Source organism: Rissa tridactyla, chromosome 3 (genome assembly GCF_028500815.1).
Source record: "Rissa tridactyla isolate bRisTri1 chromosome 3, bRisTri1.patW.cur.20221130, whole genome shotgun sequence".
Classification (NCBI taxonomy): Eukaryota; Metazoa; Chordata; class Aves; order Charadriiformes; family Laridae; genus Rissa; species Rissa tridactyla.
This window is the reverse complement of record NC_071468.1, coordinates 60,755,456-60,773,175: the sequence shown is the minus strand read 5'-3', so window position 1 is coordinate 60,773,175 and position 17,720 is coordinate 60,755,456. Positions and strand designations below refer to the sequence as shown.

The 17,720-nt window shown below is 43.9% G+C and overlaps 1 protein-coding gene across 3 annotated transcripts in view; it reads left to right on the top strand.

Annotated features, from left to right (window-relative positions):
* The first annotated feature begins 3,389 nt into the window (after positions 1 to 3,389).
* The window catches only part of PHACTR2 (phosphatase and actin regulator 2), a 141,546-nt gene continuing 127,215 nt past the window's right edge, over positions 3,390 to 17,720 (top strand). Inside the window, exon 1 of one of the 3 annotated variants that reach the window (XM_054195144.1) lies at positions 3,390 to 3,557. In XM_054195144.1, coding sequence (XP_054051119.1) covers positions 3,413 to 3,557 — 145 coding nt within the window. In that variant the 5' untranslated portion in view covers positions 3,390 to 3,412. The remainder of the gene's footprint in view (positions 3,558 to 17,720) is intronic. The other 2 variants (XM_054195143.1, XM_054195146.1) reach the window with 2 other exon arrangements.

The following is a 17,720-nucleotide window of genomic DNA, read 5'->3' as shown; positions in this document are numbered from 1 at the left end:
GCGGCGGAATGCGGGGAGGAGCTCCTGAGAGCGGGCTGGGGGCGGGCTCGGGCGCGGGCTCTCCTCGCCGCCCTGAGGCCAAAATGTCGCCCGCCTCTGCCGCCTGCTCGTGAAGGGCTCCGGTTTTTCCCTCCCCGCCTGCGTCCAACCAGGAACCCGTCGTCCCTTCCCGAGCGGGACGGGGTGTAGCGCTCATAGAATCATAGAATCGCCTAGGTTGGAAGGGTCCTCTAAGATCGTCGAGTCCAACCATCAACCTAACTCTGACAAAACCCATCACTAAACCATGTCCCTCAGCACCATGTCTGCCTGTCTTTTAATTACCTCCAGGGATGAAGATTCCACCACTTCCCTGGGCAGCCTGTTCCAATGTTTGATTACCCTTTCCGTGAAGAAATTTTACTAATATCCAAACTAAACCTCCCCTGGCACAAATTGAGGCCATTTCCTCTTGTTCTATCACTTGTTACTTGGGAGAAGAGACCGACCCCACCTCCCTACACTCTCCTTTCAGGTAGTTGTAGAGAGCGATCAGGTCTCCCCTCAGCCTCCTTTTCTCCAGGCTGAACAACCCCAGCTCCCTCAGCCGCTCCTCATAAGATTTGCGTCTCATGTCTCTGCAGCTCCTTCCAGCCCTACCAGTATGCGGTGGCTGCCGGGATAGAGCAGTGGCCCGAACCCTGTCAAGGTGATGTTTCCTTGACCATCGGAATAGCTTCGGAGGATGCCCATGCTGAAGCTGCCTCACTTCACGAGATGTGCTGAGGGTGAGTCATGGGTGGCGCGTCCTTCCAAAGATGAATCTTCCAGCATCTCTGTAGCCTATGCTGGTGCTTCTCCTGTCTCTCCTGATGCCCAAATTGTGTATTTTTGCATCAGACCCTAGCGGCCGTTGGATGGCGTTTATGAAATAATTGTGTTTGATCAGCAAATACCAACTTTCAAAATCATCGCCACGAATGGAAATTTCTTTGGCAATCTCATCAGCACAGTTAAAAATGAATGAGCAGACAACTGGATTAATCTCTCTCCGCCTGGGAAGGATGTGTATTTTAGTGCTGTTCTATGGAAACAGAATTTCAGTTTCCAGAGCTATTAACTACAGCTGTTAGATTTCATCCAAAAATATCTAAAGGGCTGTGAAAATGAGAAGTACATAATTTTTTAATATTTTCATTTATATACTTTGATGAGTGTATGAAGTTAAAGGCTGATAAAAAGCATTGTGACTTCCATGATATCATTCTTTCTGACTGACTGTCACATTACTCTGATTTACAAAAGCACTTGATATCACAATAGGAGCCTCTTCATATCTCCTTTGCATTCAATGTTGACCTACTTTCTCTATGTCTTCTTTTACCTTCACCCCTTTAGATGTCACTTTGGTTCTCAAAAGGAATCCTTAAACGCCTTTGACCTCTTGCTATGGTGTCTTATCTAGTTTATCTTTGGATTTCTTCATGTTCTCCTTTTCTTTTTGGTCACACCAAAGGACTGCAGACACCGAGCAGCTCCTTAGTGTGGGAATTTTGAAGTAGACTCTCTGAAGCTTATTCTGTAGAGCACGCCGAAGTTACAACTGCTCTGTGTGTGGCTTAAAATGCTTTGAAGGAAAAAAAATCATTTAAAAAAAGCTCAGGGTCTGACCCAAAGCCCACTGACATCAGTGACTTGACATTGAATTTGGTGAGATTTGGAGCGGGAACTGTATTTCATTTAATGAATTTTATCACATCCTTTAAATTAAAAAAAAAAAAAAGTAGGAAACAGTTCGGTAAATGGCAGTCGTGAGTACACTTCTGATTAAGGTGTAAACAGGTTCAGAAAAGGTCACCAGCCCACACAGGCACAGCTACTGAAATCTCCAGTGAGGGAAAAGATCCTCAGTGCACAGTCACATCTGTAATGATGCAAAGGGTAAATAATAAAAATAGTACCTTGTAAGACTTTGTGAATAATGCCAGGCAGGTGTCTGCAACTGCAGGAAACTCTCTAAACCTGGGCATGGCGTGCCTGCCTGCGTGACACTGGAGCCAGCGGGCCCCCGCAGGAGGCTGTGTAAGTGTGAGTCTCACTGCTGCGCCTCACAAGGAGAAGCCCCTGCCTCTTGCTCTCGCAGCACAGTCTCGCTTGGGAAAGCTCTCCGCAGCTTGGGAAGGAGCAGGCTGGTCTGTCAGCCGAGGGAGGCAGGAGAGGAAATGATGAAGGCAATTCCCTGGGAGATGCTGAGTAGAAAAGACCTTTTGACCTGACTAATGGCTGACATACGAGACTCACGTACCAGATGGATTGCTTGGACAAAAGCGCAGGGTGCCTGAGCTGTATGACTGCCGGGAAGACTGCAAAACCACCATGCCTGGGGAGCTGCATGGGGCTTGAGGAGGAGGCATTTGATTGCTTGGTGGGAAGCAGAGGCCGTGAAACTTAATTTCACATGGATGTTTTTTCAGACTCCGTAGGCTTTGATTCAGACCCAGGGAGCAGGAGATGCTGAAATGTTTTCATACAGTCTCAGCGGGACTTTCATATTTCATAGCTAGACAATGTGGCCCTAGATATGTTAAAAATAGAGTGAAGTCCTGTCTATCTTTGCTATTGTGCCAGTGGCTTCAGGGCAGCAAGGATTTAATTCAAGTCAGAATATAAAATGATTTGCCTGTAAGAAGCGGTGAAAACATAAAATCTCCTTTTAAAGATGAATCATGTTGTAAAAGCGTATCTGTAAAACAAGCACCAGAAAACGAAACCACGGGGCTTGATTTTGCTTTTGCCAAAGTCGGTGTGACTCCCGCGCCTGATCTGAAAGGCAGGAGGACTGTCTACCTCCCAAAACGTTGAGTCACACGGTTGTAAATCTGGTGAAAAACCTCTTGCCTGGAACCCAAACCTAAAGAAAGACGAAGAAGAAGGGGAGGGGAGCGGGAGATTTGACTCATCGCCCTCCCGGCTGGCCTGCAAGGGGTGCCGTGCCTTGTGCAGCCTCCCGGTTTTGCCGGGGACGGGGCGGGGGGAGGAGGGAGGGCACCCTCTTACACAAAACAGAAGTGGTGGTGTTGGGTGCCCGCCTCTTTTTTAACTGATTCTCTTTTTTTTTTTTTTTCCCCGAGAGTTGGAAATGAGGAGAGCGGGGAGCATGAAGACACCCCGGGGCGAGGGGGGGGGTGGTGTGTGTCCACATGCACGGAGGGAGGGGACGCGGGGGACCACCCCCCCCGCCCCCTTCCCTTGCTTTGCCCCTGTGCAAACACAAAATTTAGGCTCCGACAGACTCAGAGTCCCCGTGGCCGTCCCGGCGGGGCGGTCGGAGTGGAGGGGCGGCTCTTCCCCCGCAAACTTTGCCTTTCCCCTCCCTCGCCGCCTCTTTCCCTCCTCTCCTCCCCTCCCTGCCCCTCTCGGCTCCCCGGCGGCGATGGCTGAGAGGCCGGGGAGCATCGGGGGAGCATCGCTGCCTTCCTGGTCCTTGCCCGGTCACCGCGGCCGCTCCCAAAGCGACATCTCCTCCTTCTCCTCCTCCCGGAGACCCTGCCTGCTCCGGTCCAACGTGGGAGGCTCAGGTAAGGGGGAGGGAGGGGAGGGTCCCTGTGTCCGAGCCACCCCCCTCCCCGAGCCGAGCTGAACTGGGGAATTTGGGAAAAGACATCCTCCTCCGCACCCTGTCCCGCCCTCCCTGACCTGGGACTGTCTTATCTCAAAGTGTGGGACCCTGGTTTACGGGGTGCTTATCTACCCCTCAAGATGATGTTCATCAGGTTCCCAGCTTTTCATACTCATGTTCACAGGTTTAAATGAACGCCAGTAAACAAACGAGTTGATGTTTGTCACGTTACCTGCTGTTCATACCTGTGTTTTCAGGTTTAAATGAATCCCAGTAAAGTTGTAGGTACCCATCCATTCTCTGAAGCATCTCTGACTGCAAGGGCAGAAAAGCCCCAGAAAGGCTTCAGGGTGTATTGCAGGGACATCAAAACTCCTCATCCTGCCGCTTCACACATTACACTTCAATTGCATGGTAAGATTTTACACTTATATCTCCTTCAGGTTCTTCATTAACAGGTGAGGCAAAAAAAAGGTGTGAGTTAGTATCCCACCATCCTCCTTCAGGAGGTAACCACTGCAAGTGCACATGGGATGATCTGGGGGTAGAAGCTGGCCCTTTGGGACAGAGTAGGCTTCCTGCAGGATTTGGAGTAGCTGTGCTGTGTAAAATGAGAGGAAGTGAGAGTCCTAGTTTACAGTGTGGATATTTGAAAGTGGCCAAAGTAAAATAAACATATACTCAGTTGGGCTATTCTTTACTCAGGCTGTTTCCTGAGGTCGGGTATTAAGGAAAATGAAATTCTGGTCTCCATACAGCTGAGCACATTTTGAAAATGTGTGCTCTCCCGGTTGCAAATCAGCCCTGCTCTATTGACTAAAACAAGACCGTAGGCACATACGTGCCTGACAATGTAGGTATTTTGGATGCACCTGTACACTCTTCTTCACAAAGGTATTTGTGAACCACAGTGCCATCAGGGAAGCTCCAGAGTGCACCGAGGGACCTTCTCTGCTGCAGCACAAGTAGGACAAGGCAGCACGTGGTTGGGTCTGCAATGGACCACAGTGTCCTGTTACGTTTGCTCCTCAGGGAGTCTTAAGATAAAGCAGACCATTTGCTAGGGGAAGCTCAAATATATGGCTCTGCCTGCCTGATGAGGAGAGAGGGAGCGAAAACTTGCTTAGTCACATAGAAGCAAGTAGATTCAACTTGTAGGGCCAGAGGCTGCAAGCAAAAACAACTCAATGTGACATTTTCTGCATCATTTTCTGCTCTACCTTTTTCTGTGTCTACTTAGAAGTTACATTGAAGGACATTTGGGACAGGGAGGAGGTTCCAGTAGTTTGTCCAAATCAGAAAGGATTACTTTTAGGTGTAAGGTGTATTTCAGAACTGTCTGGAAGAGTGCTCATGAACAATGTCCTATGACTTGATGTGTACGCAAGGTGCCTTAACTGGGCTGCAGAGGGATCACCACAGAGGTTGACAAGATTGAGACTATGTCAATGTTAGACTATATTGGCTGTTAGTTTAACTACAAAGACTACTAATGGGTCGTTAGAAGAGACTGGCAAATCCAGTGGAGGTAAAATGATGGTATTTTTAAATCGTGTCTTTATTTGTAGCTTATGACACTCAAAATTTAGGCCTCCCAGTTGCCCTACTTGGTTTTTTCTTTTAATTTTGAGGATGTGCTTCCTGCCAGCAAGTGACAAGAGTTGCTTTCTCTGGTTTTTATTTTTTCGACATCTTTTCTTTCATTCTGTATTTTCTCCATCGCTGCTTCCTGTATTTTTTTTCCAGCTGCTCATTGGGCATAACAAAAATACATGCTGCCACACAACTGTTGATACCATCTTTAAGAAGGAAAGTATGCATTAAAGATGCAAAGCTGTTTAATTTTTAATGTGGTGGTTAGAGAATTGGTTTTATACTGAGATGCCATTAAAATAACCTGCTTTTTCATTCCCCCACTAACCTGGAGAACAAGCATAATGAGGACAGAAAGGTGAAGCACTTAGAGAAACAGTATGAGCCCTATTATTATTTTTGCTTCTACCTCTTTCTCTAGCTGCACCATTTGCTTAATTTAAAGTAGGTCACTCATTTACATCAGATGTTACCTGTGCTCCAGCTGCTCCATTCAGAAAAGAACAATTTGCATTTTAAATAACCTGCAAAATGTTTGCTTATTCCTGGAGTGATTCATTTGTTGAAGTCACAAGTTGCAGTTTCTGCTGCACATTTGCCTTCGTTTTCTAGATCCCGAGGCCAGTTGTGCTGACAAGACGATATTGTCTCCTCACTCTCCATCAGCGATGGGTTGGTACCCCTATAGACAGCTCACGCTGTCATTTATTTTACCACCTGCCTTCTCAATGCAGGATTTGTTAGGAGGCAGTATTTGTAGAGACCCTTCAAGCCAAGGGAAACATAATAGCCTTTCTAAAAGCAGCTTTGGCAGTGGCTCATAAAATGCATCTGTTTGTTATCCTAGATCGGTACTGTATGTATCTCAAGGCTGGTCGGGTGGTCCCTGTGTTTATGCTGCCTGTTCTTTCTTACCCCCACTCCTTCCTCTGCCATTATCGGATGCTGCAAGTAGCAACTTCCTGGTATCACTTTACAGCATCTCACTTCATCAGCTGCGGTCCAGTTTGTGGGGACAGTTTATTTTCAGTTTTTTCTTCTTCTTAAAGCTGGCCTTTTCTTTTAGGGTTAGTGGTAGATTACTTAACTTTCCTCTCAGGGCTGTCACCTCACCCATCATTTTATCACGTCTTTACCTTCCAACTCTTTCTTCTGGTAAGACCCTGGGAAGAATAAGGTGATCCTCATCCTGAGTAAGGATGGCACAATCTAGACTTTTGATTTAGACCCTGAAAAAGTGTAATGCCAGTGAAGTTCAGCGCCTCTGTGGCAGACATAGCCTGTGCATCGCTTCAACATTGTGGTACGCCCCACCTGACAATGGGTTAGTTTGCCAGAGCATCTCAAGGAGACTGTTGGAGAAAAACATATTCTTCTAAAATTTCAGAGCAACACCAGAGACACTTGAAGAAAGCTGCTTGAATTACATACTTTTAAGCAGCCTTCCATGTTTAGTGACTAGATTTAAACCCACCTTAAATGTGTATCAAGTTAGATGAGTTTCTTGATTTGCCCAGCATAGATGGGGACGGAGCTGCATTTGAAACAAAGACCCTGTTCAAGTGCTTTCCCAGAACTTCTCGAAGATCTAGGTTTGGTGGCTACGTGGCTGAGGGCAGCTCAGCATGAGAGGCAAGCCCCGGGTTGCAGGATGGAGGGGGAGGTTGCTATTTCATATTGGCTGCCTTCGTGCTCCGGATGCGAATCGCTGCCGGCAATCCTGTTCGCGACAGCCCCAAGGTACCAACCTCAGCTACTGCGGTGGCCATTCTTTATCTGCATGTCCACGTAGACAATTTTCAGTTTGCTCTCTTTTTAGTGTTGTGGTTTTTGCTGTAATACAGCCTTGCATTTTGTTCCGAAATTGGTGAGGTTTGTGGTGAGGTACATCTTGGTGAAAAGGGAACTTTACTGCTCATACCAGAAGTCAAAAAACCACCTATTTCTCCACTCTGGGATTGACACTATCATAATGTTGCAGTTCCTCTCGAGGTCTTGCTCTTTAGCAAGATGCAGAAGTTGCAGGTAATTTGTTCCACTGCTAAGAAGCGCACCTTTCAGGTAGAGAGGTGAGCTCCTCACGCATGTTTCTGTTCCTTTCATGCTTTTTTTCATGCCTGTCTGATAGCACAGGAAAAAAAAAAAAACACCTACCTGAGAATTCAGACAGCAATTGGTCAATACCTCAGGCTATACCCCTGATTTTGGGTTGCAGCAGAGAGTGAAAGGCTGAGTGCAAAATGACAGTCCTGCCTCAAAACTTGTACATCCCAGGATGTGGGGATTTTTTGGCTAGCAAACTGGTCCTTCACAGGTTAATTTATTCAAAATGATAATGAGTAACAGCTATGATGCCATCTGCTGCTGACTCCAGAAGAGGGTGGGTGAAAAGATGGCTTAAAATCCCCCAATTAAGTGAAGAACTGGGGAAGCTTTCATGTAGTGATCAGAGCATCAGAGTGGCTGATGTTGGAAAAGAAGAAAATTGATAATTTTTGGACTTCCTTGAGCTTTTCATGATTAGAGTGCTCGACTTTGCAAACTTAACAAGTGTCAAATTCTCTTCTTAACAGACAAACTTTCTGGGTGATGCAAAGGAGGTGGTTTTGACCACTGAAGGTATCTGAGAATCTAGAAAGAGTGAAACCCAAAATACTCTTACTCTAGACATTGACTTGATAATCTGGGGGCATGGAATCTAGGGAAAAAGGTAGATTTAGGGTGGGTAGGGTAAGGTTTGCCTGTATTTCCCTCTGCGCTTGTACTCGTATTTCCCAAAATGGCTACAGATTCCAGTTTCTTGGAACTAATTTCCATATACATCAAGCAAGAGTCCTACCAAGGTCTACGGAAGTTGAGTTCAGAATTTGTGAAGAAGGCATCAGATGTGCTTTGGGACGGCAGTTAGAAAGATGGTGGTTTTCACTCATCAAATGGGGGTGAGGAGGGAGCAGCCTCATGATGTGGAAGAACATTCATAACTAAAGCATTTGGTTTTGGTACATTATATGAAAATATGGGAGTTATGGGAAAACATCATTCTCCATTGTATCAAGCAGGAATTCTTTAAAACAAAAATGAGAGTACGAAATTTTGCAAGAAGCCTAAGGTAGATAATTTGGGGTAGAAAACTATAGTAGCAGTTAAGAAAAATAATCATTTAGAGGGATTTAGAAAATGGATTTGATAGAGCTGTGTCATTTCCAAGAGACAATGCATCCTGTCCCCAAGTCCACATTAATATTTTTTCCATCAATTTGAAAATTTAAACTGTCAGGAAGAGGCAGCAAGAATACCCATATGCAATTTGACATATGCTTATAGAATTGAAGCATCTACTTCCTTGTAATAATCTGGAAATGTGCTTAGACCATCATCCCATAATGTGAAATCCCATTCTGTTCATCTTTATATGGAACTTGTAGTTTCAGAAGGGTGCTGAGGAAAAATCCTGGAATCTTATAACGCTTTGTACTGCATACATTGACTAAGTCTGTCTGAAAACTGGTTTAGTTTATAAGATTAGATGAGTGTGCAGGGAAGAAGTGTGTGCCAAATATAGTCAGCCATTTCTAATATGAATTTGTACTATAATGCATATGAAATAAGAATCCGCCTGTTTTATACCGCACTAAAAGTTATTATTTCACACCAACTCTTACAGAATAACTGGGGTAACTTCTTGGTATTAGCCCAGCCTGATTATGTGTGAAAGGGGGAACACTACAATGTTTGTTTGCAAATACAAGCCATGTGTAATATGTGTCATTTACACATGACCCAGTTTCTGGGACAACAACTTTACAAACAAATATTCAGACTTGGGCTCAGAATTTTAAAAAAAAAAAAAAGTATTTTCTAAATGTGGTAATAATGTTCATGGTTGGCTATGTAGAAATCAGACTGCAAACATTCACGGCATATGATTTAATGCATATTTGCAGCAACTAATCAGTAGCTGACTGTGTAATCTGTTCAGCGTTTTGCTACTGTGTGTGTTTTAGTTTCTCAAGGCCCTTTGGCATTTAGCACTTCCTGCTGATGTGTGGCTTCTAGCAAGTAACCATTTAACATCAGACCGCACGGTAAGCATGAAGCCTGAAGAAGTGATCTAAAGAGTAGCTGAAGAAGACTTTTTACTCCTTCACTTGCTGAATGTAGACAGCTTGTTCCAAAAAAGCATTTGTTTTGGTTTTAAAACCTAAACGTTTCGTCAGTCAAATCCATTATTAACATAAATAATTTATCTTTCTTCTCCACACTCTGCCTCCTGCCTTTTTTGACGTTATTTCATGAAAAAGCAGGCACTATTTAAGGTCAAAGGCCTGGGGATAGTTGGCAGGGGTTTTAAAGATTGGTGAAGAGGTTACATTTTTATTTATTTTTGCTTTCTGAAGTCAGAATTTTTTCAGAGCCAGAATTCCTGTAGGATTTCAATTTTCAGTAACACCATTATTAGTCTTGCTTCTGAAGTTTTAGTAGTTCTCATTGAATGTGCTTTAGCATAAGGCAAAGATATCTTCGGCGGTAATCTTTTCTTCTTCTTCACCACCACCCCACCCCCCACCCCCCAGCATGTTACTATTTTTAACAGATGCAGAAGTTAGTTTTTCTCAGGTACAAACCAAGTGGCACAAAAGGAAAAATGTGTAGAAGAAAACAGAAAATCCTGACTTCAGTGTTCCGAGTTCAATCACTTTTCACTTTATCTTCGAAATTGTCAGTCTTAAAACGCACCACAACAAGGGGCGCTCTTGGCTCTTGCTTTTCATTTATGTGGAAAGCACTGCGATCTTCCTGAAATACAAGCAGAGTTTGTAGGCAGTCAGCACTTCCCTCCGTGGTGAGCTGTGAAAACTCGCTCCCCATCAGGCAGTTTTGATGCAGAATAGGACTTTCAAGATGTTGTGTTGCATGAATTCTACGAGTGCCTTTAGTATTGTTAGGATTTTTGAGTTTTGAAAGGTGGAAGCAGTGAACTATTAGTCAATTTTATCAGTACCAAGTATTTAGGATAAATATTTAGCACGGCTTTAATAAAGCCTGGAGCTTCAAAGCTGCTACGCTTTATAAGTCCGCCCTGCTCTAAAGTAGAGACTTTATAACGAAGTTGAGATAAAGAGCAGCTTAAACCACTGCATGCTTTGGTGGTAAGACACTTTCTTACCCTCTCTCTTCTCTCTCATGTTTCTTATATATTTCTGGCGCATTCTGGATCGCCCTTCCCATTTCTCATGTTGTTGTTAAAACCGCTTGGCCGCATTCAGAGAAGTAGAGGGCTGAACAGCAGGAGGCTGGGAGGGAAATGTGGAAGAGGAAGTGTTCTACTGGAGACGGCAGCGTGGCAACTCTTCACATGCTAAAACACAGTGTGTAAAAGGCTCCTCTTTGAAATAATGATCATATTTTTTACAAAATGTCTTATTTTTCAGAAAATGCAGCATCTACTCATTATTTTTAATTAAACATGTATTTTACAGCTCACGCTGCATTTTTTAACATTTGCACAATTTACACTATGATTAGGGGACTGGAACATCTCTCTTATGAAGAAAGGCTGGGGGACTTGGATCTTTTCATTCTGGAAAAGAGAAAACTGAGGGGGGATCTTGTCAATGTTTATAAATACTTAAAGGGGGGGTGTCAGGAGGATGGGGCCAGGCTCTTTTCAGCAGCGCCCAGTGACCCGACAAGGGGTAACAGGCACAAACTTGAGCATAGGAAGTTCCACCTAAACATGAAGAGGAACTTCTTTCCTTTGAGGGTGGCAGAGCACTGGAACAGGCTGCCCAGAGAGGTGGTGGAGTCTCCCTCTCTGGAGACATTCAAAACCCGCCTGGATGTGTTCCTGTGCAACCTGCTCTAAGGTGACCCTGCTGTGGCAGGGGGGTTGGACTAGATGATCTCCAGAGGTCCCTTCCAACCCCTACCATTCTGTGATTCTCTGATTCTGTGAGTGGACTCCTATTAAAAGCAGTTACTTTTCCTTCCCCTTCAACTTCAGACATGACTTCAGTCTTGCGCACAGATTTTGTTGGCTCCCACTTGGGAAATTTGGCCAGTTGCACAGTACCACACGCTATTTCTGTTAGCTGGATGCATCAGTTGGTAGCTCAGTTTTGTCACCTTTACCCAAGTCATTCCTATCCAAACGGTACTGGAAATAAAAGGTGATCATCTCTCTCTTCCTTCCACTTTCTCACCACTCTCTCACTCCCTTCTCCCCTACTAACTTCTGTCTTCTCCACAGCTTCCAATAAATCTCATTTATATTGTGTCGATAAGCTACATACCACTTTTGATGTCTATGTCTGGCTGGGTACGTGTGAAGTTCTGTCCTACCCACCCTAGTCTGATGCACTCCGGTGCTTCCCAGATGTGGGAGGCTCCCCAGAGAATGAGATGTGAACAGACTAAGAGCCTGCAAACATTAAGTTTATTTTCTGACTGTCACGGGAAGATAAAGGTCAGAGTTTGTACAGGCAGAGCAGAGATTTGTTCAGTTTTAAGAATTCATTAGGAAGGGAAAAGAAGATCTCCTAAAAATTAACTGAAAAGGGTTGCTCAGTGTTAGGAATGGAGGAGGAGTGCTTCAGAGCCTTTTTAAGATAAAGCTTGGCACAGTGGTGAGGATCAAGAAAGGCTGAAGTCCCGCGCAATCTTTACATTATTTAAAGTTGTTAAGTTAGCTAAGGTTTATTTGAATATGAATACATCCTGATGAAATAAGAGTTTTGTGAAAATCCACTTTTTTGTAGAAACAATCCTGATTTCAGGCACATTTCTGCATTTTCCGGACAAATATCTGGCAAAATTTGAAAATGGTAAATTATAACTTCAAAAGTTAGTCTACGGCTTTTAGAATTTTTCAACGTATGAAAATTTCATATGAGTTTGTTTTTTTCATGTAATTTGGGGAGCAGGAACAGGAACGAAGTCAGCAGAGACATGTCAGAATTCTCCTGGCACAGAAATGTAGTTATTTTGAGGGACCCCATCCACCTATACAGGGCAAGTGTAACCACCACCACTTTGCTTTGTCATGGCTAAATCACTGGATATCGCATTCTTTAATGCCTTCTTGAAAGAAAAAGGATGTTGCGTATTTCATAGAACCAGACCCTAAAAAGCACGTGGAGCAAAGCTCCCCCTTCAGAGCCCGTGTGCTTGATTTTCCACTTTTGGGGGAGAATCACAGCTTTTAAGATATGTCTGTGACTAATATACACTCAAGTACACACGAAAATTACAGGCACCAAGTGGAATTGGTGTTGAGGTATTGTTTTGTATCAGCTTCAAGCCCAGTAAAGAAGGGGTTGGGGTGAGTTTGCAGTTGAATGTGTCCTAATTGCAGGCCTTTTTTGTGTTCAAACACAGGCAGCTCTATTTAAACTTTGTGAGTGAAAGGATAATTAGCAGTCATTTACTTGCCACTTTTTTATTTATCTCCTCTGTTGCCCAGTGTCAGGGCTGATGGTTAATGTTAGTGGTTTTAACCACCGATGAAACAGAGAACTGTTTATCTGAAAAAAGCTATCAAAGTGCAGCACGAAAAGGCAGCATCTACAAGACGTCATTCTGATTTTTTTTTTCTGATTAAAAGAAGTTTTGGCAAGCTCAGAAGGGTTAGATTAGAAATAAATTGTTTTACTTACACAGCCAGAGCGAGTGTAATCCAACGGGGAGCAGTGGACATCCCAAGCCATGATATGAACTGCTCCAGCCCCAAGGATGAAGCATGGCACGCTGCTTTCCTTACCTGGGCTATAGGCACCTCTCTCTGTGTTTCTCTCAACTCTGTATCCTTAGGAGTGAGCCGAGAGGGCGAGTTGCAGCTCCCCGGGGGCACGGCGTCTTTCTTCCAGACTATTGACTTTTGAGCCCTGAATGTTTAAAAAAAATTACGAAGTCTTCCTGTTACGCCTTGCTGCAAACAAAACCGAATGGCAATATTTCACACCGTGTTTATTTTAGTGAATAGCAAATCCAAAAAATATGCTGCCACCCAGCTATTTAAGCCTTTGGAAACACGTCTGCTATGAATTTTGCCTTATTCTTTGGAAGTTGAGATAAACAATAGCTTTTGATCTGCAAATAGCAAAAATTATTTTGGGGGAAGATTTCCAAAGGACCGATGCAGTAATTTTCTGAGTTTTCTCTTATTTGTAAGTCAGCTTGGGACTTGCCTAATGCGATCTTCACAAGGTGAACTGGTGAATGTATATATGATTTTCTAGGTGATTTTGGTTCACAAGCCATTTCATTCTGTGGTACGGATGTTTATCACTGGGGACGTGATACACGAGCGCATTGTACTACAGCCTGTGCATTTAGTGGTCTATCAGAAACAGCATCTGAACGCTACACCCTTGCAGCACAGGATGTGCCAGACCTGGAGGGAAACAGCAGAGTGAACGACTTTCTTTTAGCTCTAGTGGTGAAAGGCTTTGGGGTGAGCTTGGGGCTTCGGCTGTGCTGCCGGCCCTTTTTTTGGCTCTGCGTCAAAGAGCTCTCCTGATCATCACCAGACCCTGGAAGAAAGTTCCTCCCCTTGCAGCTTCCATGAGGACAAATAAAGCCTTCCACTCGGTGCCTGCCGCGGAGGCAGCACCAGGAGGCAGGCAGCTCCGCAGATTTGCCCATTCTTGGCTGAGGGATGGTGGCACACTATCATGAAACAGCAAGGTAATCACCTAATATCAGGTTAGGTGATACTTTGAAATCACTCTTAATTCAAGCTGTGTTAGGTAAAATGCAAACGAAAGCACTTTTTTTACAACATCCAAAATAATGCAGTTGCTGGACTTTTAAGAAGAGAAAGGAAACATCAGCGACAGAGTGAGTGCTGCAAGACATCTGTAACCAGTCTGAATTCAGGGGGAGAAAAACCCATCAGACGTAGTCTTGGTGTCACCGGTTTAAGTGAAGATTTTCTACACTTCTTTTTTTATGTCTTCTATGAAGTTTGTAATAATATTGTCTGTTTTGGATGGTTTTGAACTTGAGTGGAATTGTTGTAATTTATTAAAACTAGAAATTATCTATTGCAAGCAACACACAAGTTGGTATCACATAAATTCCTGGCAAGTGAAAGTAACTCGGCAGAGCACATAGCTTTTGCAACTTTATTGCATTATTGTGTAAACTCTGTGGGGAAAAAGATATTTGTTCCGCTTGTTCTAGGCCAAGATTGGAAAAGTGCTGCAAGCACAGGAGGGGACATGTGTAAAAGAGGTTTCTTGGGAGTGAGATTTATTGGGCTGGGGAATAGTCTCCCAGGAGGAACAGTGAAAGCTACCCTGCCGGAAGCACTTAACACCAGAGCTGGAAACGCATTAAAAGTATGTGAAAAGAAACGGTTTTGCAGTGGCAAAGAGCAGGGGCTTTGGCAGTTGTGGATTTTTTGATGATTTGTGTTTAGGCCAAGTCAGGAATGACAGTGGGGGACACAGGACGGAGCGTACAAGCCATCCATCTGCACCAGACCAGACACACTGGGCTAAGGAGATAAAGATGGATCTTGCTTTTTGTCCAGGGGCACATCTATGTCTCCCCATCTGCGGCAGGGTGTCCTCCCCACCTTCTTTAAAAGCAGAGGGAAGTGAAAGAGATGGGAGTGAATTCTCCCAAGCAGCAAAGAAATAACTGACAATAAGATAAGTGAAATGAAAGGGCAAAATCAAAGGAAATTCTCCCTCAGTATTTTGAAGAGGAGTTGTGTTACACTCACTCTTACCCTATGCTTAAGATAAATATACATTTAGAATCATAGAATGTGTTGGGTTGGAAGGGACCTTTAAAGGTCATCTAGTCCAACACCCCTGCAGTAAGGAGGGACATCTTCAACTAGATCAGGTTGCTCAGAGCCTCGTCAAGCCTTGAATGTCTCCAGGGATGGGGCCTCCACCACCTCTCTGGGCAACCTGTTCCAGTGTCTCACCACCCTCATTGCAAAGAACTTCTTCCTCATGTCTGACCTAAACCTACCCTGCTCTAGTTTAAAGCCATTGCCCCTTGTCCTATCGCTACATGCCCCTGCAAACGGCCCCTCCCCAGCTTTCTTGTAGGCTCCCTTCAGATACTGGAAGTCTGCAATAAGGTCCCCCTGGAGCCTTCTCTTCTCCAGGCTGAACAACCCCAACTCTCTCAGCCTGTCCTCACAGAAGAAGTGCTCCAGCCCTCGGATCATCTTCACGGCCCTTTTCTGGACCCATTCATTTAGATGAGTTTAGGTGAATATTTAGATGAATTCTAGGCAATGGAGTCTTGACAGTGAGAAGTTCATTGAATAAACAAGTTTTGTCTGCCTTCTAAGCCCATTGCTATTTTAAAAGAAATAATGCCAAGGAGATTTTAATTCAGGCACTAATTAGTGAAAGGAATTCTAGTACTTATTAGAACTCCATACTCCTTCTCCAGTGAATTTGTCTCAGTTATATATACCCCATAGAGGAAATAAATCCCAGAAAACTAAACTGCATGCGTATCACGTATGAAGTAAATGAGATTTGATCCAAAATGTTTTTACACAAACATTGATTATCATAATAATGGGAGAGAGGGAAAAAATCCATAAAGAGCTCTGTGAATGGCAAATACACATCCCCCTGAAACTCAGGATTAGATGCTTCAAAATATGCACATTTTAAGAAGAACCCGAGTTTTAAAAATACATGTGAATGATTTCTGATTCTAATCCTTTTAAACATCAATAAAAGCTACCAAAATATGCACACTTTTCTGTAGTCCCTAATCTCCATTTGTTAATGGGATCTTAATCTTTTAGAAATGGAATTGTTGTAAGAGTGGCTTTCATGTTTTGCGGCAATTTGGGATCACTTTGAAAGTAATTCGGCCAGTGTAATAATTACACCAAGGAAAAATCAGAAGCTGGGTTCAGTGGCATTTCATAGATGCCAGGTGTCAATGGGATCCACTCTGACACTGAAGACTCCAGCAGTAAAGGCTGGTGTGGTTCAGGGAACCAAATCTCCTTGCTTGTCTTCTAATGGAGTATCTTCCCTCCGTGCTGCTCTGAGGGATGTAATGTCCCTAAGTGGGTTACTCTGAGCCCAGGAATTTCTGTAACAGCACTGAACAATGACTGAGTCGCATGGATAGCGGGCATTGAAATATTCTGCCATGGAACTGTAGGGCAATTTTTAGTAAGGGTGCATATTTTACATGTAAAATTACAGAATGGTTTCTTCTGTTAAGAATTCATGACATGCAAGGAATAAGAGGATATCAGGTATGCCCTGTCCATAGGCTTTGATAGATTCTTGGCTGTGATGATGTGTGTATATATGAAAAAAATAATTAACCACTTTCAGTTCAGTCCAGTTCATTTAAATGCCATTTTTTCTGAACCATTGAAATATAAGCATCTAGCTATCAGACAGGTGGAGCGTTGCTTTCTCTGCTAGAAAGTACAAGTACACAGTCACAGGGAAGGAAGGAACCCATGGGTAGCCATCAGGAACCATTGGTAGCTATCAAGCACCTCCAAGAGAAAGGCTGAAAGCTGAAGGCTGGCCACGCGGACCCTCGCTCCAAACAGGGAAGCAGGTTTTGGTCACTGTGTTTTGATATTGCCACGGAGGGTTGGGTACCCACTTCCTTTCCCCTTCCAGTCTGTTCCAACATTTTTCCTCCCATTTCAGCGTATTTGGTTCAGTGTTAGTAGTTCACACGGGCATTTTTATCCCTCAGAAAATGCATTGGCTTTGAGAAAAAGGAGGAGATCCAGCACTTTTAGCAGAGCAAGCATTCTTCAACGGAGCACGCAGCTGGGGCTATGCCAGTGTGGTCCATCCAAGCCATTGCTGTGACTGCCACCCACCTGAGCTTCACCTGCAGCTGCTGTGCACCTTTGAAAGGCAGCAGTACACTGCCACTGAAGTCTAATGCAGTGTTTCTGGGCTTTGTGATTTCACTGTGAGTTTCCAGTGTTTAATACTGTTTTGGTTTGGCTCTTATAGTCACGTTCTCAGCTGCGTGGTTCTTCTTTTTTTCAATGGTTGACGGCCTTCTTTGGTGTTGAAAACTTCTGAAAACATGATCCTGTTATGCCCGGGCATTCTGAAATTAGGAGAAAGAGAAAGAGACAGAGAATTTTACTGGTTTTTTATTATTATTATTATTTTAAATGAAGTTATGATACGCTTTCTATGTCATCCTCGTATTTCCAGAGGCTTGATTCATTAATTGTACACTTGTGGCTGGCAATGTTGCTATTGACTTCAAAGGGCTTTGGCTCAGGCTGAAACACATCACTGCAGCTTTTGGCCCAGGAAGCCCTCTTCACAGCACTTTGCAAAGACAAGGTGACCTGAAGTTCAATATCACAGTCCTTTGGAAGGCAAAAGTCCCTTTGGGACCAGACTGGCCTTTTTTTCAGTTCCAGCCTCTTAAGAAAATCCTGATGTAAGCAGGCGTGAGATGCATTAACATATTTTGTGATTGCGCAGGCTCAATAATGATCTAAATAAATGTGAGGTTGTTTTCCAAAGGAAATTAAGCAAGGAGC